The 24,886-nt window shown below is 49.8% G+C and overlaps 1 protein-coding gene across 6 annotated transcripts; it reads left to right on the forward strand.

The window, feature by feature from the left end:
- Positions 1-14,333: 14,333 nt before the first annotated feature.
- Positions 14,334-21,644, forward strand: LOC108587416 (zinc finger protein 557-like). Of its 6 annotated transcripts, none has more exons than XM_031669901.1 (6): positions 14,334-14,431; positions 15,220-15,291; positions 19,690-19,720; positions 20,096-20,236; positions 20,492-20,593; positions 21,454-21,644. In XM_031669901.1, exons 1-6 carry the CDS (start codon positions 14,364-14,366, stop codon positions 21,523-21,525), a joined length of 486 nt encoding a protein of 161 aa, XP_031525761.1. In that variant the 5' UTR covers positions 14,334-14,363; the 3' UTR covers positions 21,526-21,644. The 6 variants fall into 6 exon arrangements, 3 of the variants coding, with proteins under 3 accessions (XP_031525761.1, XP_031525762.1, XP_021798464.2); XM_031669902.1 differs by having other exon boundaries at positions 20,492-20,581; XM_021942772.2 differs by lacking the exon at positions 15,220-15,291.
- Positions 21,645-24,886: the final 3,242 nt, after the last annotated feature.

Consider the following 24,886-nt stretch of genomic DNA (forward strand, 5'->3'; position numbering starts at 1 on the left):
AGTGCAATGGCATGATCTCGGCTCACCGCAACCTCTGCCTCCCTGGGTTCAAGCGATTCTCCTGCCTCAGCCTCCCGAGTAGCAGGGATTACAGGCGCCCGCCACCACGCCGGGCTAATTGTTTGTATTTTTAGTAGAGAAGGAGTTTCACCATGTTGGCCAGGCTGGTCTCAAACGCCCGACCTCAGGTGATCCGCCGGCCTCAGCCTCCCAAAGTGCTGGCATTACAGGCGTGAGCCACCATGCCTGGCTTCTTTTTAATTTTTTGAGAAACCACCAAACTTTTTCACAGCAATTGTTATTCATTTATTTTTGAGATAGAGTTTCACTCTTGTTGCCCAGGCTAGAGTGCAATGGCATGATCTCAACTCACTGCAACTTCTGCCTCCCCAGTAGCTGAGATTCAAGCGATTCTCCTGCCTCAACCTCCCCAGTAGCTGAGATTACAGGTGCCTGCCACCAGGCCCGGATAATTTTTGTATTTTTAGTAGAGATGGGGTTTCACCATGTTGGTCAGGCTGGTCTTGAACTCCTGACCTCCTGCCCACGTTGGCCTCCCAAAGTGATGGGATTACAGGTGTGAGCCACTGCAAAATTGTACCATTTTACATTCCCACAAACAGTGCATAAGGGCTCCAATTTCTCCATATCCTCTCTAATACTTGTTAATTTCTGTTTTTTTAATAGTAGTCATCCTAATGGGTGTGAGGTGATATCTAATTGTGATTTTGATTTCTGTTACCCTAATGATTAGCGATGTTGAACACTTATTCATGTACTTATTTGCTCTTCTTATATTTTCTTTTATAAGGTGTCTGTTCACATCTTTTACCTGCTCCCCCCGCCTTTCTTTTTTCCTTGAGACAGGATCTTGCTCGGTTGCCCAGGCTGGAGTGCAATGGTATAATCTCAGCTCACCGCAGCCTGGACCTCCTTGGCTCTGGTGATCCTCCTGCTTCAGCCTCCCAAGTAGCTGGAACTACAGGTACACACCACCACACCCAGCTGAATTTTTTTTTTGTAGTTTTGTAGAGACGGGTTTCGTCATGTTGCCTAAGCTGGTCTCGAACTCCTGGGCTCAAGTGATACGCCTGCCTCAGCCTCCCAAAGTGCTGGGATTACAGGTATGAGCCAACTTGCCCAGCTATTTTGTCCATTTAAACAAATTGAGTTTCTGGGCTGGGTGTGGTGGCCCACGCCTATAATCCCAGCACTTTGGGAGGCCAAGGCAGGTGGATCACAACGTCAGGAGTTTGAGACCAGCCTGACCAACATGGTGAAACCTCGCCTCTACTAACAATACAAAAATTAGCTGGGCGTGGTGGCACGGGCCTGTAATCCCAGCTACTCAGGAGGCTAAGGCAGGAGGTTCAATCACTTGAACCCAGGAAGTGGAGGTTGCAGTGAGCCAAGATTGCTCCATTGCACTCCAGCCTGGGTGACAGAGCAAGACTCCAATTCAAAAAAAAAAAAATGAGTTTCTGGCCGGGTGTGGTGGCTTATGCCTATAATCCCAACACTTTGGGAGGCTGATGTGGGTGCATTACTTGAGACCAGGAGTTCGACGCCAGCCTGGCCATGTTTTTAGTAGAGATGAAAACCCATCTGGCTGGGCACAGTGGCTCACGCCTGTAATCCCAGCACTTTGGGAGGCCAAAGCGGGCGAATCACAAGGTCAGGAGATGGAGACCATCCTGGCTAACACAGTGAAACCCCATCTCTACTAAAAAAATACAAAAAATTAGCCGGGTGTGGTGGTGGGTGCCTGTAGTCCCAGCTACTCGGGAGGCTGAGGCAGGAGAATGGCATGAACCCAGGAGGTAGGGCTTGCAGTGAGTCGAGATCGCGCCACCACACTACAGTGTGGGTGACAGAGTGTGACTCTAACTCAAAAAAAACCCGAAAACCTGTCTGTACTAAAAATACAAAAATTAAATGGACGTGGTGGTGCACTCCTGTAATTGCAGCTACTCAGGAGGCTGAGCTATGAGAATTGCTTGAATCTGGAAGGAGGAGGTTGCAGTGAGCCGAGATTGTGCCCCTGCACTCCTGCCTGGGTGACAGAGTGAGACTCTGTCTCAAAAAAAAATTTTTTTTGAGTTTCTGACCAGGCACAGTGGCTCACACCTGTAATCCCAACACTTTGGGAGGCCAAGGCAGGAGGATTGCTTGGGCCCAGGATTTCAAGACCAACCTGGGCAACATAGTATGACCCCATCTCTACAAAAAACAAAAAAATAAAATTAGCCAGGCATGATGGCATGTATCTGTAATCCCAGCTACTCAGGAGGCCGAGGTGGGAGGATTACTTCAGCTTGGGAGGTTGAGGCTGCAGTGAGCCATGATCACACCACTGCATTCCTGCCTAGGTGACAGTGAGATCCTGTCTCTTAAAAAAAAAAAAGAATCAGGGCACGGTGGCTCACGCCTGTAATCCCAGCACTTTGGGAGGCCGAGGCAGGCAGATCATGAGGTCAGGAGATGGAGACCATCCTGGCTAATACGATGAAACCCCATCTCTACTAAGAATACAAAAAAAAAAAAAAAATTAGCTGGGCATGGTGGCAGGTGCCTGTAGTCCCAACTACTCAGGAGGCTGAGGCAGTAGAATGGTGTGAACCTGGGAGGCAGAGCAGTGAGCTGAGTGAGCTGCACTCCAGCCTAGGTGACAGAGCGAGACTCCATCTCAACAACAACAAAAAAAATTAAAAATTAAAAGTCAGATTTCTTGTTGTTGAATTTTGAGAGCTATTTATGTATTCTGGATACAAATCTTTTGTTGGGTATGTACTTTGTAAAGAGTTTCCCTTGGGCTGGTCTCTTTTTAAAGCTTCGTTACTAGGGACTCCACGAGGAGAACAGATGGGAAGGAGCATACTTCGTGCAGGAGGAGGGAGTCTGACAGGTGGGGCCACCCCAGAAGTTTTGGCGCGCCCTCCCAGGGAGACTGAGTGCCCTTTGGGTGCACACCCTACTGCCCCTCTCTTTGGCCCTGCTTGGATTCCGGTGAGCCTTTCCTGCTGGTTCCTCTGGTTAAACCCACTCTTAGCAGGAGACGTGGAGGGAACTTTTGGATGGATTATAGACACATAATGTTTTCAGGTTAGAGGACACAAACCAGGTGATGCTGAGTAACGGGGTTTGCTGGTGGGCTCTGAGGGACAGGGAGGAAGATCAAGTATGTCCAGCCACCTGCAAACCTCCCTGGTGGCCTTGGTTTCTGCCACCCTGGCCGGCTTGGCCAGTCCCAGGTGCGCTCGTGCGGGGCTCCTCAAAGCAGACCGAGCCACTCTGCTGGGCTGGCACTGGAGACACAGCATCCCCCACTTGGCTTCTCTCTTGGCAGCTCTTCTCCCTGAGTCTCACCTCCCTGCTCCCCAGGTGACAATCCAGTGTGCAGACCTTGGCTCAGGACACTTCCTCAACTAGTGACTGTGTCTGGGGAAACAGGATTGATTTGCAGGCACAGCTGGCTCAGGAAGTCCCACAGACAGCTGCTTGGAGGCCTTTCCTCACGTGGATCCAGGAGAGAGCTGACTTTGAGGGCCTCGTGGACCATCCACGATGACTGCCCTGTGTCTGCTGGAACCCAGCAGGAAGTCCTGCTTGGGCATCCGCACCTAAAATGCCAATGTCTTTGGTCTGGGATCATCTGATTGCAAGTGTGAGAAACAAACTCACCCGTCCAAACCCAAAGAAAGGACTTAGAGACCCAGAGAACAGCGAAAGTGAGACTTTTAATGATGGTCTTGCAAGGTCGGGTGTCTGGTAGGCAGGCACACCCAGCACAGTCTCAACAAGCGATTCATCCCCTAGTGCGCAGGTCCCTCCCCGGTTCCTCATAGGCTGAGCACTGTGGGGTCACAGTCTTCCCGGAGGTCACCTGTTGACTGTGGGGCAGAGGCTGCAGGTGTTTTCTTTAGGGTTGTCTTGCTGCATTTTGTTGCAGCCCACAATGCATTGCAATGCTAGTCTGCTCAGGGGCTCTTTAAGTATTTGATTTATGACCTAAGTAGCTGGGAAGGCTGATAAGAACAGACAAAGGAGCTATTTTGCAGGCTAGTAAACTTTCATCTCAGACTAAACTTCTTTGGATCAAGTGAGAACAATTAAGCGGCGGACGGGGGAGGAGGGGGTGCGGGGGTGCGGGGGGGGCAAGAAGCAGGCATTGGCTATCCAAGCAGTGGCCTAGTTTATCCTGTTTCTTCTGTAGTTTGCTGTCCTAAACCGATTCAAGGCACTTTGTCATGGAACTGGACCACTCTGTACGTTATTTCCCTCACAAGTAGAAGCTACACAGGCTCCTAAAAGTGAAGAGAACTCACTGGAAGCCATGGGAGCTTCTTACAAGCAGACGGCGTGAGGCTGACAAAGGGCCTGGAAAGGGCTGGCACTGCTGTCTCCCGACAGCCTTTGGCTTCCCTGCTCTCTCTCCCCTCCACTTCCCTCTTTCTCTCTGTCTCTGTCTCTCTCCTCCTCCCTCTCTCTGTCTCCTCCTCTATGTCTCTCTCTCTCTGTCTCCTTCCCTCCCTCCGCTCCCTCTCTACCCTCATTTGACTATTCAGCTTCTCCATGCAGGGGCTCCCCCATGCCCTGCCCCAGCTCTGTGGAGTCTCTTGGCACCAACCCTGGCACTAAATGGGATGTATGTTACTAGCCTAAGGAGGAGTCGGGGTGGGATCTGTCTCTGCTGGAGACAGATGTCAGCCCCTTGGCTGTGCACCCACAGTCATCTGGTCTAGTCAGCATGGCCGGGGGGCAGCCCCAGGACAAGCATGTGGACCCACACAGGTCCCACAATGAAGCGATTACTTGATTACTTGCTTAACTATAAATCCTCCTCAAAGTCATCCCCAGTGGCTGCTCTTAGACATGACATCAGGGACCACTGAGAAAGGTGCTCACTGGGTGCTGTGGACTGGCTTGCTCTTCACACAGGGACTGTGTAGCTCAGGGCTGGGCCTGCAATCCACCTCACCACTAACGCTCCACTTGGCCCCCATAAGCCAAACCCAGATGCATGAACTAGCTAAACCATCATAAAAACACGAGGAAGAGAAGAGAACAAAATGTGTATTGTAAAATTCTTTTTTTGGGGGGTGAGACAGCGATATACTCTTGTTGCCCAGGTTGGAGTGCAATGGCCCGATCTTGGCTCACTGCATCCTCCGCCTCCCGGGTTCAAGCAATTCTCCTGCCTCAGCCTCCCGCGTAGCTGGGATTACAGGCATGTGCCACCACGCCCGGCTGATTTTGTATTTTTAGTAGAGACGTGGTTTCACCGTGTTGCCCAGGCTGATCTTGAACTCCTGACTTCAGGTGATCCACCCTCCTCGGCCTCCCAAAGTGCTGGGATCACAGGCGTGAGCCACTGCGCCTGGGCTTTTTTTTGTTTTGTTTTGTTTTGAGACGGAGCCTTGCTCTGTCGCTCAGGCTGGAATGCAGTGGCGCCATCTTGGCTGACTGCAACCTCCACCTCCCAGGTTCAAGTGATTCTCCCGCCTCAGCCTCCCAAGTAGCTGGGATTGCAGGCATGTGCCACCATGCCCAGCTAATTTTTGTATTTTTTTTTTTTTTTTTTTTGAGACGGAGTCTTGCTCTGTCGCCCAGGCTGGGGTGCAGTGGCGCAATCTCGGCTCACTGCAAGCTCTGCCTCCTGGGTTCATGCCATTCTCCTGCCTCAGCCTCCCGAGTAGCTGGAACTACAGGTGCCCGCCACCTCGCCCAGGTAATTTTTTGTATTTTTAGTAGAGACAGGGTTTCCCCGTGTTAGCCAGGATGGTCTCGATCTCCTGACCTTGTGATCGGCCCACCTCGGCCTCCCAGAGTGCTGGGATTATAGGAGTAAGCCACCGTGCCAGGCCCAGCCGTAAAATTCTTTGAGAGATTTGTTTCCCCATGAAAGCAGGCTTTGTTCTGGTTTTAGTTATTAAACAAATACTGATTACACACTGGTTTAGGCACCGGGGTACAGCACTAAATGGAAAAGGAATGTCCCTGCCCTCCAGGAGTTTACATTTAGAAAGTTTGCGGGAAAGACAAATAAGTAAGTGTGTCACGCAGTGCTGCCATATGGAGCCAAGTGCAGTGGGGACAAGTCAAGCAAAGTGGGGACGGAGACGGGGAGGCTGCAGAGAAGAGGTCTTTGTAGACAACAGAAGGGAGGGAAGGGCTGAGCCGAGCAAATAGCAAATAGAGAGGGCAAAGGAGAAAGGCAGTGCAAAGGCCCTGGGGCAGGAATGACAGGAGGCCTACCACGAGGATAAAGAGCAGACTCCATGTTCAGAGAGGAGAAGGAAAGGGAGGGCGAGGACCCGCAGACCTGAGTGAGTGGAGGGGTGGGGGGATGGGACTTGTGTTTTAAAGGAAATATTCTGGTTGTTGTGAGGAATAGGCTGCGTGGGGCAGGGGCCGGGTGGCGGCGGACTTGGGGGAGCAGCAAGAGCTGGAGCCAAAGGGAGGCCAGCCTTGGTGGCACAGCAGTGTAGGTGGTGGGGAGTGGGGACTGCAGGGTCACCAAGAAGTTGGGTAATGAACGTTCACCGTTTCCATTTTCCCCGCTGCATGTGCATCCCTGGGCCTTAGCCTATGCACTGGCTCCCATTTCCATGGATGTCCCAGAGTGGAACGGCTCAGCCCAAGGACAGGTGCATTTGTGAATTTCATAAATGCCCCTAGATTGCTTCATAAAGTGCCTGTGGAAATGTACCTTGCCACCAACTGTGTGTTAATGCCCTTCCCCCCCATATGAGTCAGCTTTCGCTGAGTTGTGCAGGTAGTAACAACTCCCAGATCTCAGAGATTTTCGACATTGGAGGTTCAGGCCTTACTTGTGTTATGCACCTGCTCTTTAAAGATCTTCATGCTGGTGTCAGCACTATAGAGTGTCTGTCCTGGACCGGCTGTTTTCATGGCAGTGCAGCAAAAGCTATGCTGGATTCTTACAACATTTCAGGCTGCTGAAAGGTGGCAGCTGTTTCATTGATCAAAGCAACATCATCAGTACAGGGGGGCCTTCTCCTTCCATAAGGAGGGACACTGCAAATCTCATGGGTGGGCAGGGATGTTGTAGGCAGGAGTTATTGCAACAGAGTACAATCGATCAGCACCAAGTGCTATTGCTTTTTACATTTTTGCCAATATGATGAATGAGAAGTGATAGTTATTGTTCACACATTAGTTTTAAGTTGCCCATTGATTAGTGAGGTTGAGCATCTTTTTCATGTTTATTGGCTATTTGGATTGTACCATCTAGCATCCATTCATTTTTATTTATTTATTTATTTTTTTGAGGCGGAGTCTTGCTCTGTCCCCTAGGCTGGAGTGCAGAGGCACCATCTCAGCTCACTGCAAGCTCCCCCTCCCGGGTTCACGCTATTCTCCTGCCTCAGCCTCCCGAGTAACTGGGACTACAGGCACCCGCCACCACGTCCGGCTAATTTTTGTGTATTTTTGGTAGAGACGGGGTTTCACCATGTTAGCCAGAATGGTCTCGATCTCCTGACCTGGTGATCCACCTGCCTCAGTCTCCCAAAGTGCTGGGATTACAGGCATGAGCCACGGCACCCGGCCCATCCTTTCATTTTAAATCTATCTTTCTATTATATTTTTGAACTTTTAAAAATTAAATTTGGCGGGGTGCGGTGGCTCACGTCAGTAATTCTAGCACTTTAGAAGGCCAAGGCGGGTGGATCACCAGGTCAGGAGATAGAGAACATCCTGGCCAACATGGTGAAACCCCGTCTCTACTAAAAATACAAAAATTAGCCAGGTGTGGTAACACGTGCCTGTAATCCCAGCTACTCAGGAGGCTGAGGCAGGAGAATCACTTGAACCCAGGAGGCGGAGGTTACAGTGAGCTGAGATCACACCACTGCATTCCAGCCTGGACGACAGAGTGAGACTCTGCCTCACACACACACAAAAAATACACACATACATAAATGATCCTTGCCTCACTGAACTGAAATACCGCCTTTGTGAATTCCCCTCTGTTTTGGGGTCATTTCTAGGATTTCCATTTTAGTCTTTGATCTTTTTGTCTGTTTTTAGACCAATTCCACATTGCTTTGTTTTCACAGGATTTAGAGGCTAGTTTAATCTGGAAGGCAAATCCTCCCTCCTAATCCTTTATAGTTTCCCTGGCTAGTTTTGAAAATTTTTCTTCCATATGTAAATTAAACTGACTATATCCTATGAAAGATGCAATTACCGGGTGTCAACTTGGAAGTATGTTAATTGTATACATATTTTCGATATATTTGGAAAGAATTTACTTTTTAGTATATTAAGTCTTCCAAGAATATGGACATCTTTTTTTCGAATCTTGTTTTTATGTCCTCCAATATGGTTTTACACTTCATAATTTATTACATCTTACTTTATAATTACTAAATATTACATTTTATAGTTTTTGTTGCTACTGTGAATGAGCTATTTTCTCATTTCCACTTCAAGTTGGTGATTATTACTTAATGATTATTGAGGAAAGCTATTGTGTTTACATACTTATCTTGTATTCAGTAACTTTAACAAACATTCATATTAATCCTAATAGTGTCTTCTATGCAGACAATCATATCATTGCCCAAAAAGAATCCGTGTCTTTTCTTTATCAGCATATATGCGAATCGTATTTCTTTTTGTTTTCGTAAGGATTACCAAACAATGTTGTATTAGTCTGCTCAGGGTGCCATAACAAAATACCTCCGACTGGTGGGGTTTAAACAACAGAATTTACTTCTCACAGTTTTGAAGGCTTAGATGCCTAGTCAAGGTGCTAGCTGATTTAGTCTCTGGTGAGGGCTCTCTTCTTGGCTTGCAAATGGCCAACTTCTCACTGTTGTGACACGGCGGGGGCGGGGGGAAGAGAGAGCACTCTAGTGTCTCTTCCTCTTCTAAGGGCATCAGTTCTATCAGATCAGTACTCCACTCCGTGCCTTTATTTAACTTTTTTTTTTTTTTTTTTTTGAGGATGGGGTCTCGCCCTGTCGCCCAGGTGTGGGGTGTGGGGGTGGGTTCAGCTCACTGCAAGCTCCACCTCCCGGGTTCATGCCATTCTCCTGCCTCAGCCTCCCGAGTAGCTGGGACTACAGGCGCCCGCCACCTCGCTCCGCTAGTTTTTTGTGTTTTTTAGTAGAGACGGGGTTTCACCATGTTAGCCAGGATGGTCTTGATCTCCTGACCTTGTGATCCACCCATCTCGGCCTCCCAAAGTGCTGGGATTACAGGCTTGAGCCACCGCGCCCAGCCTCATTTAACTTTAAAAAAATTTTTTTGAAACAGTCTCGCTCTGACGCCCAGGCAGGAGTGCAGTGGTGCGATCTTGGCTCACTGCAAGCTCCGCCTCCTGGGTTCACGCCATTCTCCTGCCACAGCCTCCCGAGTATCTGGGACTACAGGTGCCCGCCACCGTGCCTGGCAAATTTTGTGTATTTTTAGTAGAGACGGGGTTTCACCGTGTTAACCTGGATGGTTTTGATCTCCTGACCTCGTGATCCTCTTGCCTCGCCCTACCAAAGTGCTGGGATTACAGGCGTGAGCCACCGCCGCCAGCCAATTTTTTTTTGAGTTGGAGTCTTGCTCTGTCGCCCAGGCTGGAGTGCAGTGGTGTAATCTCAGCTCACAGCAACCTCTGCATACCGAGTTCAAGTGATTCTCCTGTCTCAGCCTCCCAAGTAGCTGGGATTACAGGCGCCTGCCACCACGCCCAGCTAATTTTTGTATTTTTGGTAGAGATGGGGTTTCAGGGTTTTACCACGTTGTCCAGGCTGCTCTCAACTGCTGACCTCAGGTGATTCATGTGCCTTGGCTTCCCAAAATGCTGGGAATACAGGCAAAAGTTACAGCGCCTAACCTTCATTTAACCTTAATCACCTCCTTAAAGGCTGTTATGGACTGAATGTTTGTGTCACCCTGAAATTCATATATTGAAACTCCAACCCCAATTGTAATCACATTTGTAGACGGGGCCTTCGAGAGGTGATTAGAATTAAAGGTCATGAGAGTGGAGTCCTCATGATGGGATTAGTGCCCTTACAAGACAACACACTAGAAATGAGGCCTGTCTTTCTCCATGCCACATGAGGACAGAGTGAGAAGGCAGCTCTCTGAAAGCTAGTAAAAGACCCCTTGAGAAACTCTCCATCCCGGAACTCTGATCTCAAACTTCCAGCCTCCAGAACTATGAGAAAATAAATTTCTATTGTTTAAGCCACCCAACCTGTGGTATTTGTTATGGCAGCCAGAGTAGACTAACACAAAGGCCCTATCGCCGGTACAGTCATATGGACGGTTAGAGTCTCAAATACGAATTTTGGGGGAACATAATTCTGTCCATAGCAAATGTAGACCAAAAATTATGTAGGTTGGTGTCCTGGTCTTATTCCTGATTTTGAGTAATAGCTTTTTTTTTTTTTTTTTGAGACAGAGTCCACTCTTTCTCCCAGGCTGGGCTGGAGGGCAGTGGCGTGATCTTGGCTCCCTGCAACTTCCACCTCCCAGGTTCAAGTGATTCTCGTGCTTCAGCCACCTAAGTAGCTGAGATTACAGACATGCACCACCATACCCAGCTAATTTTTGTATTTTTAGTAGAGACATGGTTTCACCATGTTGGCCAGGCTGGTCTTAAATTCTGGGTCTCTAGTGATCCACCTGCCTCGGCCTCCTGAAGAGCTGGCATTACAGGTGTGAGCCACTGCGCCTGGCCCAAGTAATAGCTTTAGTAAATATGTCTAATCTGTTTTTTTACAGCTTCTGAGTGCCTGTCATTGTTACAAAGTATTCCTCTGCTCTACTTTGTACATATGATATTCTAAATTTTCACTAAGATTTTTAGTGCTCTGAGTTTAAAAATTGTGTATTGTGGTAAAATTCACATAACATAAAATTTACTATCTTATTTTAAATTACAGGCGCAGGGGCTCATGCCTGTAATCCCAGCACTTTGGGAGGCTGAGGCAGGCGGATCACTTGAAGTCAGGAGTTTGAGACCTGCCTGACCAACATACTGAAACCCCATCTCTACTAAAAATACAAAAAAAAAATTAGCTAAGCGTGGTGGCATGCGCCTGTAGTTCCAGCTAACTTGGGAGGCTGCGGCAGGAGAATCGCTTAAACCCAGGACCTGGAGGAGGTTGCAGTGAGCTGAGATCGTGGCTTGGGTGACAGAGCAAGATTCCTCTCAAAAAAAAAAAAAAAAGAGTAATAGTTTTAGCATATTGTTCTATAAATGATGCTTGTTCTTGGAGCTTATGGTTAATAATTGTTAGCATATTTAAGTCATTTTCATTTATTCTTATTTTCTTTGAAATTTTACTCAGAATGGCTCCAGAATTTTATTCAATTTCATTTACCATATGTTGATTGTTTCCCGTATGTTGTTATTATTTACCGCATGTTGATGGAATGCTGTTTTTTCTTTTTTCTTTTTTTTTTTTTTTGAGACGGAGTTTTGCTCTTGTTGCCCAGGCTGGAGTGCAATGGCGTGATCTCGGCTCACTGAAACCTCCACCTCCCGAGTTCAGGCAATACTCCTGCCTCAGCCTCCCATGTAGCTGGGATTACAGGCACCTGCCACCACACCTAGCTAATTTTTTTGTATTTTTAGTAGAGACGGGGTTTCACCATATTGGCCAGGCTGGTCTCGAACTCCTGACCTCAGGTGATCCTCCTGCCTCGGCCTCCCAATGTGCTGGGATTACAGGTGTGGGCCACTGCACCCGGCCTGTTTTTTCTCTTTTAATTTGTTGAGCTAATGAATTGCAATGGTATGTAGGTATCCTTGCATTCCTGAAATAAACCATACTTGGCCATGGCATAATATTTTTTTGATATGTTGCTTGATTCTATTTGCTACTGTCTTACTTATAATTTTTCAATATTAAACATAGAGATCTGGGTCTATAGATTCTTTGGGCTCTATCATTTTGGCTTGTTAAGCTTCACTATGGTTTGGGTGTTTGTCCTCCCAAACCTCATGCTGAGATTTGATCCCCAATGCTGGAGGTGGTACTTGGTAGGAGACATTTGGGTTATGGGGGTGGATCCCTCATGAATGCATGGTGCCCTTTTCATGGTAATGAGGGAGTTCTAGTTCTATGAATTCCCCCAAGGAACTGGTTGTGTAAACAAGCCTGGCCTCTACCCACTCTGTCTCTTGCCTCTTCTCTTGCTGTGTGATCTCTGCATACCAGCTCCCATTCATCTTCCACCATAAGTGAAAGCAGCCTGAGGCCTCACCAGTAGATACTGGTGCCATGCTTCTAGCACAGACTGCAGAACTGTGAGCCAAATAAACCTCCATTCTTTATATTACCCAGTCTCAGGTATTCCCTTATAGCAGCACAGACTTAGACAAGCTTATAGACAGAAGGCTTCGTAAAGTGAATTGAGGTTTTTAATCTTTTTCTGTGGCTTGGAATATTGTGATTAACTTTCAAATTATCTGATCTCTAAAGGTTGATGAGAGCTCAGCTGTGATCTGGAGCCATCTGGAGCTTTCTTAATGGTAGCTTTTTAATCACCTCTCTAATCTCTTTTTTTGGCAATTAGTTAATTCAAGTATTCTACTTTGGCTCAGCTTTAGCATTTTGCTAGGAACCTGTCTGTTCCATCCACATTTTCTTGGCTTTTCCTGGCCTGCCTGGCACAGTCTGTACTGAGAGGAGGAAGGCTGTTTCCACTGGTGTCCTTGGCCATGAGTGGGTCAGGGCATCTCCTTGTTGGCTTGGGTATCGGGGAGAGTGGAATGAGGACACAGCTTCGTCTCTAAGGCCTCAGAAGCTTTCTTGCAGGGAGAAGGCTACCCCTTCCTTAGGGAGATTGGGGGGTCCAAGATGTGAACAGAGGTGGAGTGTTCACACCATCCTACGGCCTGCAACCCCAGTGAGAAGACCCCAGCCGTGTTTCTCTTTGGAGTGGCCCATCCATAACATTCTGCCTAAAAAAGCAGGGTCCTGGAGTTCCAGGGCTTCTCACTGCACAGGGCACGGGACGCACCTCTTGTCTCTTGGGAAGTACCAGGAGCCCAGCCTCTCAGGCGCTGGGGGATGCAGAGTGTGGGGACTGTAAGCCCTGGGAGATGGGGCGGTGAGGGGCGCTGTGGGGCAGGGTGGTGTGGGAACTGAAGGTGGGGGCGCTGTAGAGGATAGGGGGGTAGTGTGTTGTAGGGCAGGGCGGTGTGGGGGATGGAAGGGGCAGGGCAGTGGGGCGGGGCCATTGGCCGGGCCTTGGGGCTGGCGCTGCGGGGCGGGATGGTGTGGGGGGCTATGGGAAGGGGCACTCTGGGGAGCTGTGGGGTGGGGTGTTGTGGGGCACCTTGGGGCGGGCCGGTGTGTGGGTGCTGTGTGGGTGGGGCAATGTGGAGGGTCATAGGTTAGGGCCTTGAGGTAGGGATGGGAGGCAGTGGGGCGCTGTGGGGTATTGTGGGGTGGGGCCTGGCGCTGTCAGGGGCTGTGGGGCTGAGGGACCCGAGGTTGAGGCCTTGTGAGGCGCTGTGGGGCGCGGCGCTGTGGGAGGCTTAGGGGGCTGGTGGGCTGGGGAACGGAGGGGAGGCTGTGTGGGCGCTCGGCGGCAGGGCGGGGCGGGGTGCTGGTGGGCTAGGGAATGGGAGGGCAGCGTGGTGGGCTTAGGGGACGGGAGGGTGGGACGGTCTGGGCACCATGGCGGCCTGGGTGGGCTGGATCAGTGCCCAAGTTAACTTCCCGTCACCAATGGACATGAGGTTTGGGTAGGAAAGCGGGCTTCTCACAAGAATAAAATCCATCAAGGTTCTCTGTCTCCACCGCATGCCCCAGACACAGCGCCTTCCTCCGGGCTGGAACCTGTCGGGGGCCCCCAGCCTGTCCGGGGCCGCTGTCGTCCAGGAAGGAGAGAGCTGTGCCCAGAGAGGAGACAGAACTCTTTCTCCGTGAATCGCATTCTTTTCTGTGCCGGATGATTTACATCCGGGAACAAACGGGGCCGCATCTCACAGTGCTGCAGGATGCCAGTGGTGCAAACAGTCGGCGACCCGGCCATTTCCTGAGGGTCTCAGGCGTCCCACCCAGCGGCCGCTCCCGCTTCCCTATCCGTCACCTCCTCGGTCTCCCACCAAGGCGCCAACTTTCCAGACTCTCGCCGGTCCTCGACAGCACCCATTCAGTCTCCGCCCCTGGAGATCCCAGGCCGTACTCCGGGCCAGAAAAGAAGGCGGGTACGACCGCGATGTCGGGTCCTCGCTTAGCTGCGCCTTCTCCTGAGGGAGCCAGGCCGGGGGGAGGGGAATCACCGAGGCCTCGGTCTTCCCGCGTCCTAGAGCGGCCGGACGAGCCTCACTTCCGGCCTGTGACCTGCCGACCTGTGCTCGTCCCACCAGTCGGGCGATGAGTTGGTCTGACTGGTGGCCCCTGGCACCAGGCTTCCCCATGGGCACTGGAGCAGGCGGACAGGGGTGAGGCCCCGCGAGCGACACGGAAGGGTCAGGGTGGCGGAGCGGACCCTGTGGAGGCGGGGTCACTGTGCTCCTGCGAAGGGTCTTCGGGGGTGGAGTCTATCAAGGGTGCGGGGGCGTGGTCACGGAGCGGGGCCAATAAAAGGTGCACGGTGGCGGGCCGGTGCCTATGAAGGGCGAGGGGTGTGGTCACAGGGCGGGATCTACAAGGGATGCAGGGGCGAGGCCGGGTCTCTAGTGGACAGGTGGGAGTGGAGTCTATAAAGGACAAGGGGCGTGTCCCTGGGTGGGGTGGAGGTGGTCATGGTGGTGGTCAGGAAGGAGGGAGCGGAATGGTGGAAGGAAGGGGATGGGGCTGGAATGGAAGGCAGGCCCAGCGTGAGGGCACCGGAATGAGGGTCTGTGAAGGGTGAGGGGCGTGTTCCTGGGGTGGGGGTGTTTGTGAAGGTGAGAGTTTTCCGGCATGAGGGACTGTTAAGGGAGAGGGGTGTTTTCCTGGCTTGACGGTCTGTGAAGGCTGAGAGCCATGTTGCCGGTGGTGCGGGTCTGTGAAGGGTGAGTATATGCCCCGGCATATGTGAAGGGTGAATGACGTGCTTTCGGGTGAGGTTAGTGCAGGACGAGCGGAGTTGTCTCGGGGCTGTGTCTTCTAAGGTGGGGACGTGGTTTCTGGGCGGGGTCCGCCATTTTGTCTGGTGAAAGTGGGAAAGGGAGGGTCCAGGGACAAGCGAGACTCCCACCTCTGGCCTCATCCTCCAGCCCTGCGTTTTCCCCACTTGTACTGCCAGAAAGCTGAGTGGTGGCAGTCACTTTTGGAGTCTTCCTGAGACGATCCACCAATATGAAGTAAACTCGAGGAGGTGAGAGGAAATCATTCGTTCATTCATTGATTCCACTCAAGGGTCACCCAGGGCTCCTCTCTCAGCTCTTCTCACGTCCAATGCCCTACAAGATATCTGGAAGCCGCCCTGCTGTCCTTGCACGGCTCTTGGGCCGGAAGCGTGCTGGTGGTGGTGGGGGCCAGGGAATAGCCTAAAGAGGGAAATGTGGAGCAGAGCCTGGCTCTGTCTGTGCAGGACTCTCCTCTCAAGCATGAATGGCCATGGGGTGGTGATGACAGGTGGTACCTCCGACTTAGCGAACGTGGAGCACTAAGATAGGAAAAGGCCACTGGAGCCTGGACCACAGGTTTCCTCCCCTGTCGTCTCCTGCCTCCACACTGCCCTCTGTAGGAAGCCAGAGTGGTGCCTTCTATTGCTACCTCTTAGAAATAAATGCTTATTCCCTGGTGTCGCAAGGACGAGTCAGCATTTAGACAAAAAGTTATCTCAGCAAGGCAACTTTACTTTCTGCAGAAATGGTACTGCTTGCCAGCAGTCTCACCACGAGAGTACACCGAACAAAGGGAGACAGGAATATTTATCCCTAATGCATGAGGCCCCTACTGCTGTGTCCTGTCTCCATTGGCTGGAGTTGAACCTCACATTCTAGGCTGAATTTGATTGGCTAACAATTTAAAACTTCCTAAATAGGTAAAGTCAATGAGGAACAAAGGAAAAGAGGAAGTTGCTTACGAAAGGACTTTAGAACATTTCCAAATAACGAAGGGGCATAGGCTGCAAGCTGGGACATGTCTGGGCATGTCCAGCACGAATATTTTGGTTAAGGTAAAAGGACACAGAATGTACTACATACCTGTGAACATGTCTAACACAAATACTGAAGTCAGAGTATACAGGCATACAGTATGCTTATTCCGTTACATTTGCTATATAAAGCTTAACAGAGTTATCACTATAAAATAAGGAGCTTGAACAGAACTAGCTCGGAGAGAAAATACCAATAACATTTCTGATTTGAAGTAGAAACTTTGTTTTTTGTTTTTTGTTTTTTTTTTTGAGACGGAGTCTCGCTCTGTCGCCCAGGCTGGAGTGCAGTGGCCGGATCTCAGCTCACTGCAAGCTCCGCCTCCCGGGTTTACGCCATTCTCCTGCCTCAGCCTCCCGAGTAGCTGGGACTACAGGCGCCCGCCACCGCGCCCGGCTAGTTTTTTGTATTTCTTTAGTAGAGACGGGGTTTCACCGGGTTAGACAGTATGGTCTCGATCTCCTGACCTCGTGATCCGCCCGTCTCGGGCCTCCCAAAGTGCTGGGATTACAGGCTTGAGCCACCGCGCCCGGCCTGAAGTAGAAACTTTGAAGAGGAGCTTTTTACTTTCCACACTGCTCGAGATTTTGAGAATGTTCAAATCCACAAAAAAGTATTATGAACATCATAAACCCTTCATTTAGATTCCACAGTCGTCGACATTTTGCCACACTGGCTGTATCTTTGAATATATTTAGTTTTTGTTGCTGAAAAGTAATTTGGTAAATACCGTTGATCAGTCAATATCTCCCAAAGACTTTGAGGTCGAAGGGAGCGGATCACGAGGTCAGGAGATCGAGACTGATGGTGAAAATCTCGCCTCACAGGGATTAGCCGGAAGCAGCGGGCGATGCCGAAGTCCCAGCCAGGAGAATGGCGAGGCATGAGCAGTGCCGACGCGCCACGGCACGAAGCCTGGGCGACAGCAGACTGCCCAAAAAAAAAAAAAAAAAAGAAAATACCGTTGACCCTTGGAAATAATATAGGGTTGGGGCAGTGACCCTGTGCAGTTAAAATTAAAGCATAACTTTTGACTCTGTAAATTTAACTACTAATAGCCTACTGTTGACTGGAAGCCTTATGCATAATATAGTCAATTAACATATTTTTATATGTATTATATACTCTATTCTTTTTTTTTTGAGACGGAGTTCGTTGCCTGTAGCTGGCGTAGTGGCGCCCATCTCGCCTTGCCACTGCAAGCCCGGGCCCTGGGTTCACTTCATTTCTCCTGCCTCAGCCTCCTGAGTAGCTGGGAATTACAGGCACCACCATGCCCGGCTAATTTTTTGTTTTAGTAGAGATGGGCCACTGTGGTCTCGACCCTTGACCTCGTGATCCACCCACACCTCCCTCCCAAAGTGCTGCTGGATTACAGGCGAGCCACTGCGTGTCTGCCAATTTATTCTTAAAATAAGCTGGAGAAAAGAAAATGGTGTTCAGAAAATCACAAGGAAGAGATAATATATTTAATATTCATTAAGTGAAAGTGGGTCATCCTCATTGTCTTCACCTTCAGTAGTCCGAGTAGGAGGAGGAAGAGGAGGATTGGTCTTGCAATCTCAGGGGTGACTGAGGCGGAAGAAAATCCAATTATAACTAACCCTGGCAGTTCAAACCTGTGTTGTTCCAGGGTCCGCTGTAATTTGTAGACATCATGGCACTTTCCCTTAGGTACCTCAGCCTATTTCCTAGAGGTGAGGACATTCTCTTACATGATAGCAACACTTTATTTCACCTGAGAGAATTAACAATAATCCCGTGGTCACCTGGCACAGTGACTCATGCCTGTAATCCTAGCACTTTGGGAGGCTGAGGCGGGCGGATCGCGAGGTCAAGAGATTAAGGCCATCCTGGCCAACATGGTGAAACCCCGTCTCTACTAAAAATTAGCTGGGTGTGTTGGCATGCGCCTGTAGTCCCAGCTACTCAGGAGGCTGAGGCAGGAGAATCACTTGAATCAGGAGGCAGAGGTTGCAGTGAGCCAAGATGGCGCCACTGCACTCCAGCCTGGCAACGGAGTAAGACTCCGTCTCAAAACAAACAAACAAACAATCCCATGGTCACAAAACTCTTATTTCTCCAATTTCTCCAATTATCTCTAAAATATCTGCATAGCTGGGTTTTTCCCCTCTAATTCAGAAGCTAATCAAATCAAAGTTGCATGTTGCATTTAATTGTGTCTCTTCAGGCTCCTTTTTTTTTTTTTCCTTTTTTTTTTGAAACCAGGTCTCACTCTGTCCCTAAGGCTGGAGTGCAGTGGCGCGATCACGGCTTATTGCATCCTCAACCTCCCGGGCTTAGGTGATCCTCCCACCTCAGCCTCCCGAGTAGCTGGAACTACAGGAATGTGCCACCATGCCTAGCTAATTTTTTGTATTTTTTTATAGAGACCAAGTCTCACCATATTGCTCAGGCTAGTCTCAAACTCCTGGACTCAAAGCCTCTACCTGCCTTGGCCTCCCAAAGTGCTAGGATTACAGGCCTAAGCCACCGCATCTCGCTGGCTCTTTTAATCTGGAATAGCTTCCCTGCTTTTTGTTTCTCTTTAGGACACTGACTTGTGACCACGTGTGGCCATCTATCTGTGTTATACTCCATGTTCTGGGTGTAACCTGGAGCCCACACAGATTAACACTCCCTGTCCTTCATGCCCCAGTGGGTGGAGTCGTGGTCTCTGCTGTCCATGAGGCAGAGGTCGTTGAGGTGACATGCAACCAATTATGGCCTGTCCCCTAGTGGCTGGGGGCAGACCCCTGCTGACCACCTTTCCCGGGTCCAGCTCAGGCCATGCCCCTCCACCCGCAACCACGATGCCATGGTGGCTTCTTTTGTGGTGGCCTCTTTCGAAGGGGTTCAGGGAGGCTGCAGAGCTGAGGCCTCAAGATGGACAGGGCCATGGGCCAGGGGCCTGGTGAGGAAGCCAATTTACAAACCCAAGTCACAGTGGGCTGAGCCAGGGGCGGGCAGAGACTGGGAGACCAAGGACCAGGGTGGTGATTGGGGGTGGGAGGTGCCCTGGCCTCAGGCAGGGGTGGGGGCGGCTGAGGAGGAGGGGAGCAGGTGGAGGGGTGAGCCGCCATCCCTTGCCATTCCCAACCTGGGGCCTGCTGCCAGCTCTACCAAAAGGGTTTTCTCCAGGCCTGAACTATAGGTCCTCCTGCTGGCAACTCTGAGGATGCACACCCCTCCAGCATGACTCCAGCCCCTCTTCAACATGCCTCACCCCTGCAAGGCATTGATTTGAGGTGCCCTAGGGAGGAGGGCAAGCTGGAGACCCGAGGGAGCCCGCAGTGGACCCGAACTCTGGAGGTGGGAGAGGGTACCAGGGGGAGGTGTTGCCAGGCAGGGTCAGGGTCAGGTCACATCCCCCAGAATCCAAGCAGCAGAGGCACAGTATCACCCTTGAACCTGAATTCAAGGGCTCTGCAGCAGCACTAAGCCCAGGTGAGAAGGTCTTGGGGGCAAGTACCCTTCATGCTGAAGGAAATGCAGGGTCACCAGCTCCTAAGACAGCTTGTGACCTGGGGCTGCTGCAGCACACAGGTCTGCGGGGCATGGGCTTGCCCTTCTGTGTCTTCCTTTTGACACCCTGCCTCTAACCTTCCCAGGAGGAGCCCAGCGATGGTGGCTGAGCCCCAGGTGAGCTGATCTTTGGGGAACAGTTGCTGCCCAAGGCCTCTCCCCCTCAGCCTGGAGCCCCTTGCCCAGCAGACCCTTGGGGCCCTGAGAACAGAATCTCCCTCCCCAAATGCAGGCCCAACCCGCTGGCTGCCCCTTCCACAGAGCTGAGCAGGGTGCAGGGCCCTGAGGGGAGAGCCCAGTTTTGAGAGCTCTGTGTTTCCATAGTCACACTTTCCCTGCCTAACCTACCCCTAGCTCTTTTCCTAAACATCTGCCTGGAAGGTAGGGAGACGCACACAGAGCCTCTTGCTAGAAACTCAGTCCAAGCTGCAAGGTGTGCCTGCCCTTGGGCAGGGGTGAGGCTCTCTGGGCAGTGAGCACCTGTGATTTTAGGGCACAGTGATGTTTGAGGAGGTGGCCATGTACCTCACACAGGAGGAGGGGCAGCACCTGGGACCCCCTCAGAGAGCACCCCACCAGGATGTGATGCTAGAGAACCACTGCACCCTAACAGCTCTGGATAAGCATCACATGGTGGGTTTCAGGTCCCTGCTCCCCATCCCCAGGTGACTGGTCCCCTGGGCTCTCTTGACTCATAGACCAAACATCCCCAGTCCATGGGTATGGTACATCCCCAGTACCCGTGTCCCAGCAGGGAGTGCCCAATGATCTCATCACCCATTCTTCTCGAGACCTCCTCTGGATCCCCCTCCTCTTGCAGCCTCTGTGGCCCTCAGCCAGGGGCAGCTCAGATATTCCAGCACTGACCATTACCTTCTTGATAAACAGGTTTTTCAGTGTCCACACTCAGGGTTATTTCCCAGCGGGAGCAGGGGAAAATGCCATGGGTCATTGCTCTGCCAGGGCCTCCCTGCACAGGTGAGTGAGGAGGTAGGTGTCTCAGGGGAAGCCGTGATGTGTTGTGCATGTGAGCTGTGAGGGGGGAGTTTGAATGGCCAGCTGAGAGACCCCTGATTGTCTCTTCTGGCTCCCGTCCTGGCCCCACCTTCCCTCTGAGGAGAAGTGCAAGCCCATTGTGCTACTCCTTGTGCAGCTACTCAGGTGGGACAGCCATTTTCTAGTGGTGACCAGGCTTCCCTGATGAGCTGATTAGCGCTTACATGTCAAAGTACAAACAAAACTCCACATTGTGTTCACATGGGAGCATGCCCCCAGCACCCTCTCCTATTTCCACAGTTTGCACGCTGCTTGCATGCAGGCATTCTTCTAGGTGCTGGGGTTAAGTATAAGCAAAACCAAGTCCTTGTCTTCAGGGAGTGTACATTTTGGTTTGTGCAGAACATCGTAGTTTGGGGAAGAATGATTTACCCTGCCCTGATGTCCTATCATATTGTTGGTCTCCACATTAGAATGCTAAGGGACAGGGACTTCATTCATTCACCAAGTCCCTGGTACCTCAAGCAGTGCCAGGCACCCAGGAGGCACCTGGCAAACACTGCTGGAATGAATCCCTAGTTCTTTAGTTGTCAGTTCCTGCTTTGTGCACTGTGCCATCAAGGTGCCGCAAGTATCTGTGTGAGAAGGCATTTGCCCTCAGAATTTCAGTCCAGTCAGAGAGAGATGGACACACACAACTAAGCGTGATACAAGACAAATGGAATAAAGTCATTAACAGAAGGGAAAATAAAACTCAACTCAGGCTGGCAAATACGAGCTGCACAGAAATTTGCTTTGGCTCAATCAGTTTCTTCTTTCACAGAGAAACTTTTAATTTCCATTCTTTGTTTCAGATTCTTACATCAAGACAAAGCATAAACAATCAACCCCAACAGAAAAATCTGAAGAACAATTACAAGGAGTAACTCAGGAGATTTTCCCAAGAGGCAATCCAGAGGAGTTTGAGTTTCGATCAGCTTGCAGGATTGAGACAGGAGCAGAATATTGCTGGAAAAAATTCACAATAAAGACCGGGATGGCCGTGCGCGGTGGCTCACGCCTGTAATCCCAGCACTTTGGGAGGCTGAGGTGGGCAGATCATGAGGTCAGGAGATTGAGACCATCCTGGTTAACACCATGAAACCCCGTCTCTACTAAAAATACAAAAAATTAGCTGGGCGTGGTGGCGGGCGCCTGTAGTCCCAGCTACTCAGGAGACTGAGGCAGGAGAATAGCCAGAACCCGGGAGGCGGAGCTTGCAGTGAGCCGAGACTGCGCCACTGTACTCCAGCCTGCAGCCTGGGTGACACAGCGAGACTCCGTCTCAAAAAACAAACAAACAAAAAAACCAGGATGAAGTTATTTCCCCAAAAGAGAGGTTCGAGGCAAGTGGTCAGCTCCCACTTGAAAATCAATGCAGCAGACAAATACCAGGAATGTAATAAATTGGAGAAAAGTTTGTCTCTGGGCACAAAACCTGTTGTACCTCTGAGGGACAGGCCAGAAGAGAGAGCCAGTAGATGGAGGATGGGTGGCTGAGGCTTTCCATGTGAGTCATGTCTGAGTGGACATCAAGCAGTTACCAGTGGGTCAAAGCCCCATGGATGTCATGTGTGTGGGAAGTCTTTCAGCAAGAACTCACACCTTACTTGGCATCAGATAATTCATACTACAGAGAAGCCTTGTGTATGTATTGAATGTGGGAAAAAAATCACAACTCAAGCCTTATACAACATCAGAAAATTCACTGTGGATGGTGAAACCCTATCTCTACTAAAAATACAAAAATTATCTGGGTGTGGTGGTGCATGCCCATAATCCCAGCTACTCAGGAGGCTGAAGCAGAAGAATTGCTTGAACTAGGGAGGCGGAGGTTGCAGTGAGCTGAGATTGCGGCACTGCACTCCAGCCTGCATGACAGAGTGAGATTCCGTCTAAAAAAAAAAAAAAAGGCCAGGCGCGGTGGCTCACGCCTGTAATCCCAGCACTTTGGGTGGCTGAGGCGGGCAGATCACAAGGTCAGGAGATTGAGATCATCCTGGCTAACACGGTGAAACCCCTTCTCTACTAAAAATACAAAAATAAATTAGCCAGGCATGGGGGCGGGCGCCTGTAGTCCCAGCTACTTGGGAGGCTGAGGCAGGAGAATGGCGTGAACCTGGGAGGCGGAGCTTGCAGTGAGCCGAGATCACGCCACTGCACTCCAGCCTGGGAGACAGTGAGACTCCGTCTCAAAAAAAAAGGAAAAGAAAATTTATGGTGGAGAGAAACACTATGTGTGTAGTGAATTTGGCAAGGGCTTTAGGGAGACATCAAAACTTGTTAAACATCAGATAATTCATACTGGAGAAAAGCCCTATGGGTGGAATGAATATGGCACAGCTTTTAGTGGGAATTCAAACCTTATTAAACACCAACTGATACATACTGGAGAGAAGCCCTATAAATGTATTGAGTGTGGGAAAGCCTTTAATCCGAAAGCAAATCCCAGGCAATATCAGAGAATTCGTACAGGAGAGAAACTTTTTGAATGTAAAGAGTGTGGAAAAAGCTTCAGTCAGCCATCACACATGGTTCATAATCAAAGGATGCATTTTTGAAAGAAGCCCTAAAAATGCAATGAGTGCGGAAGGGGCTTCAAACATCACACCTGATTGATCATCAAAGAATACACACTGGAGAGAAAACTTACTTGTGTGTCATGTGTGGGAGAGGCTTCATTCAGATGTCACACTTGATTCATTGCCATAGAACACATTCTGTAGAGAAGCCACACGCATGTAGTGAATGTGGGAAATGCTTCAGCCAGAGCTCAACTCTTACTAGACATTAGGTTATTCACACTATGGACAGCGAACATAAGTTAAAGGAATGTGCGCAGGCTTTCAGGGTGAGCTAGCTTCTCAGTCACTATCTCACAAATTCTACTGGAGAGGAACCCCTCAATTCATACAGGAGGGAAAACCATCCAAGAATGCAACAAAGGTGGGAAGCGTTTCATTGTAGCTCATTATACAATGTCATGAGAGTTCCTATTGGAGAGAACCCCTATGGATGTAATGAATGTTGAAAAAACATTTAGTTGGAACTCACATATTATTTACAATGAGATAATTCATAGAGAATATAATGGATATGAGAGGCTTTGGTGTACTGTGGGAAGTAGGTGAAAATGTGGGTTCCTGCTGTTGCCCTTTTGAATAAACTGCCCTAGCAGGTGCTTGCCCCAGGGTGGCCATGCTCTGTAGGGAATCTTGCTTTAGACTGGGATTGTCAGATGGAGACAAAGCCTTATTCCTGGCTGGGAATGCCACTGGAAATGCTAGGGGAGACCAGGATCCATGGTGTGGCCTGATCTTGAATATGCAGAAACCAGAAGCAGAGACCAGACCCAGAGAGAGGCAGATAAATGCAACCCCCAAAGTGGATGCACAGGAAAATGGAAAACTATTAGAGTTAGTGTTGGGTCCCCAAAGCTGCCTTTTTATCCTGCACAATGATGAGCAATGACTCAAGGTCTTCGTGAAACCAAACAGAATAGCTGAGGTAGCTTCCTATACCTCTGCACCAAGTTTCTTAAATCTGAAAGCATGTAGAATGAGTGTCAGCCACACCAATATGTAGGATCTGTATTTTCATCAGAAGGCAATCCATTGCGGCTACTGGCTACACTGAAAACATAAAATTATTTTAACATAAGCCTTCAGCAGCTTAGGATAAAATAAAATCCTTGACTTTAGAATGAAGTTTTCACTATGAAATGAAATCAAGGCTGGGCACAGTGGCTTCCGCCTGTAATCCCAGCATTCTGAGAGACCAAGATGGATCCCCTGAGGCCAGGACTTTGAGACCAGCCTGGCAACATGGTGAGACCCCATCTCTACAAAGAAATAAAGTTAGCCAGGTATGGTGGTGGGTACCTGCCATCCCAGCTACTTGGGAGGCTGAGGTGAAAGGATCATTTGAACCCAGGAGGTTGAGGCTGGAGTGAGCCATGATTGTACCACTGTACTCTGGCCTAGGCAACAGAGCAAGTCTCTGTCCCAAAAATATATGTGTTAAAGATTACTTATATCTAGTTCACACCTCCCAAAGGTAATTTGAATTGAAATAGTGATGCATACAATAATGTCATTAAAGTAGAAACACAAAATAAAGGATTATAAAGCCATTGATGGTAAGAGCAATTGATTTTGTGAACTTCAAATCATAGATATAACTGAATAGTTCATTGCTTATACAAAGTAGCTGTTGAAAAGTTTCTGACTGACTGGGCGCAGTGGCTTA

Source organism: Papio anubis, chromosome 8 (genome assembly GCF_008728515.1).
Source record: "Papio anubis isolate 15944 chromosome 8, Panubis1.0, whole genome shotgun sequence".
Taxonomy (NCBI): Eukaryota; Metazoa; Chordata; class Mammalia; order Primates; family Cercopithecidae; genus Papio; species Papio anubis.

Bases quoted from the DNA above. Each gene is read 5' to 3' on its own strand.
- LOC108587416 (XM_031669901.1), top strand. From the start codon at position 14,364: ATGAGTTGGTCTGACTGGTGGCCCCTGGCACCAGGCTTCCCCATGGGC. The intron at 15,292-19,689 runs GTGAGAGGAAAT...TAACCTTCCCAG, and splicing joins TATGAAGTAAACTCGAGGAG to GAGGAGCCCAGCGATGGTGG. The intron at 20,237-20,491 runs GTGGGTTTCAGG...CTTGATAAACAG, and splicing joins CTCTGGATAAGCATCACATG to GTTTTTCAGTGTCCACACTC.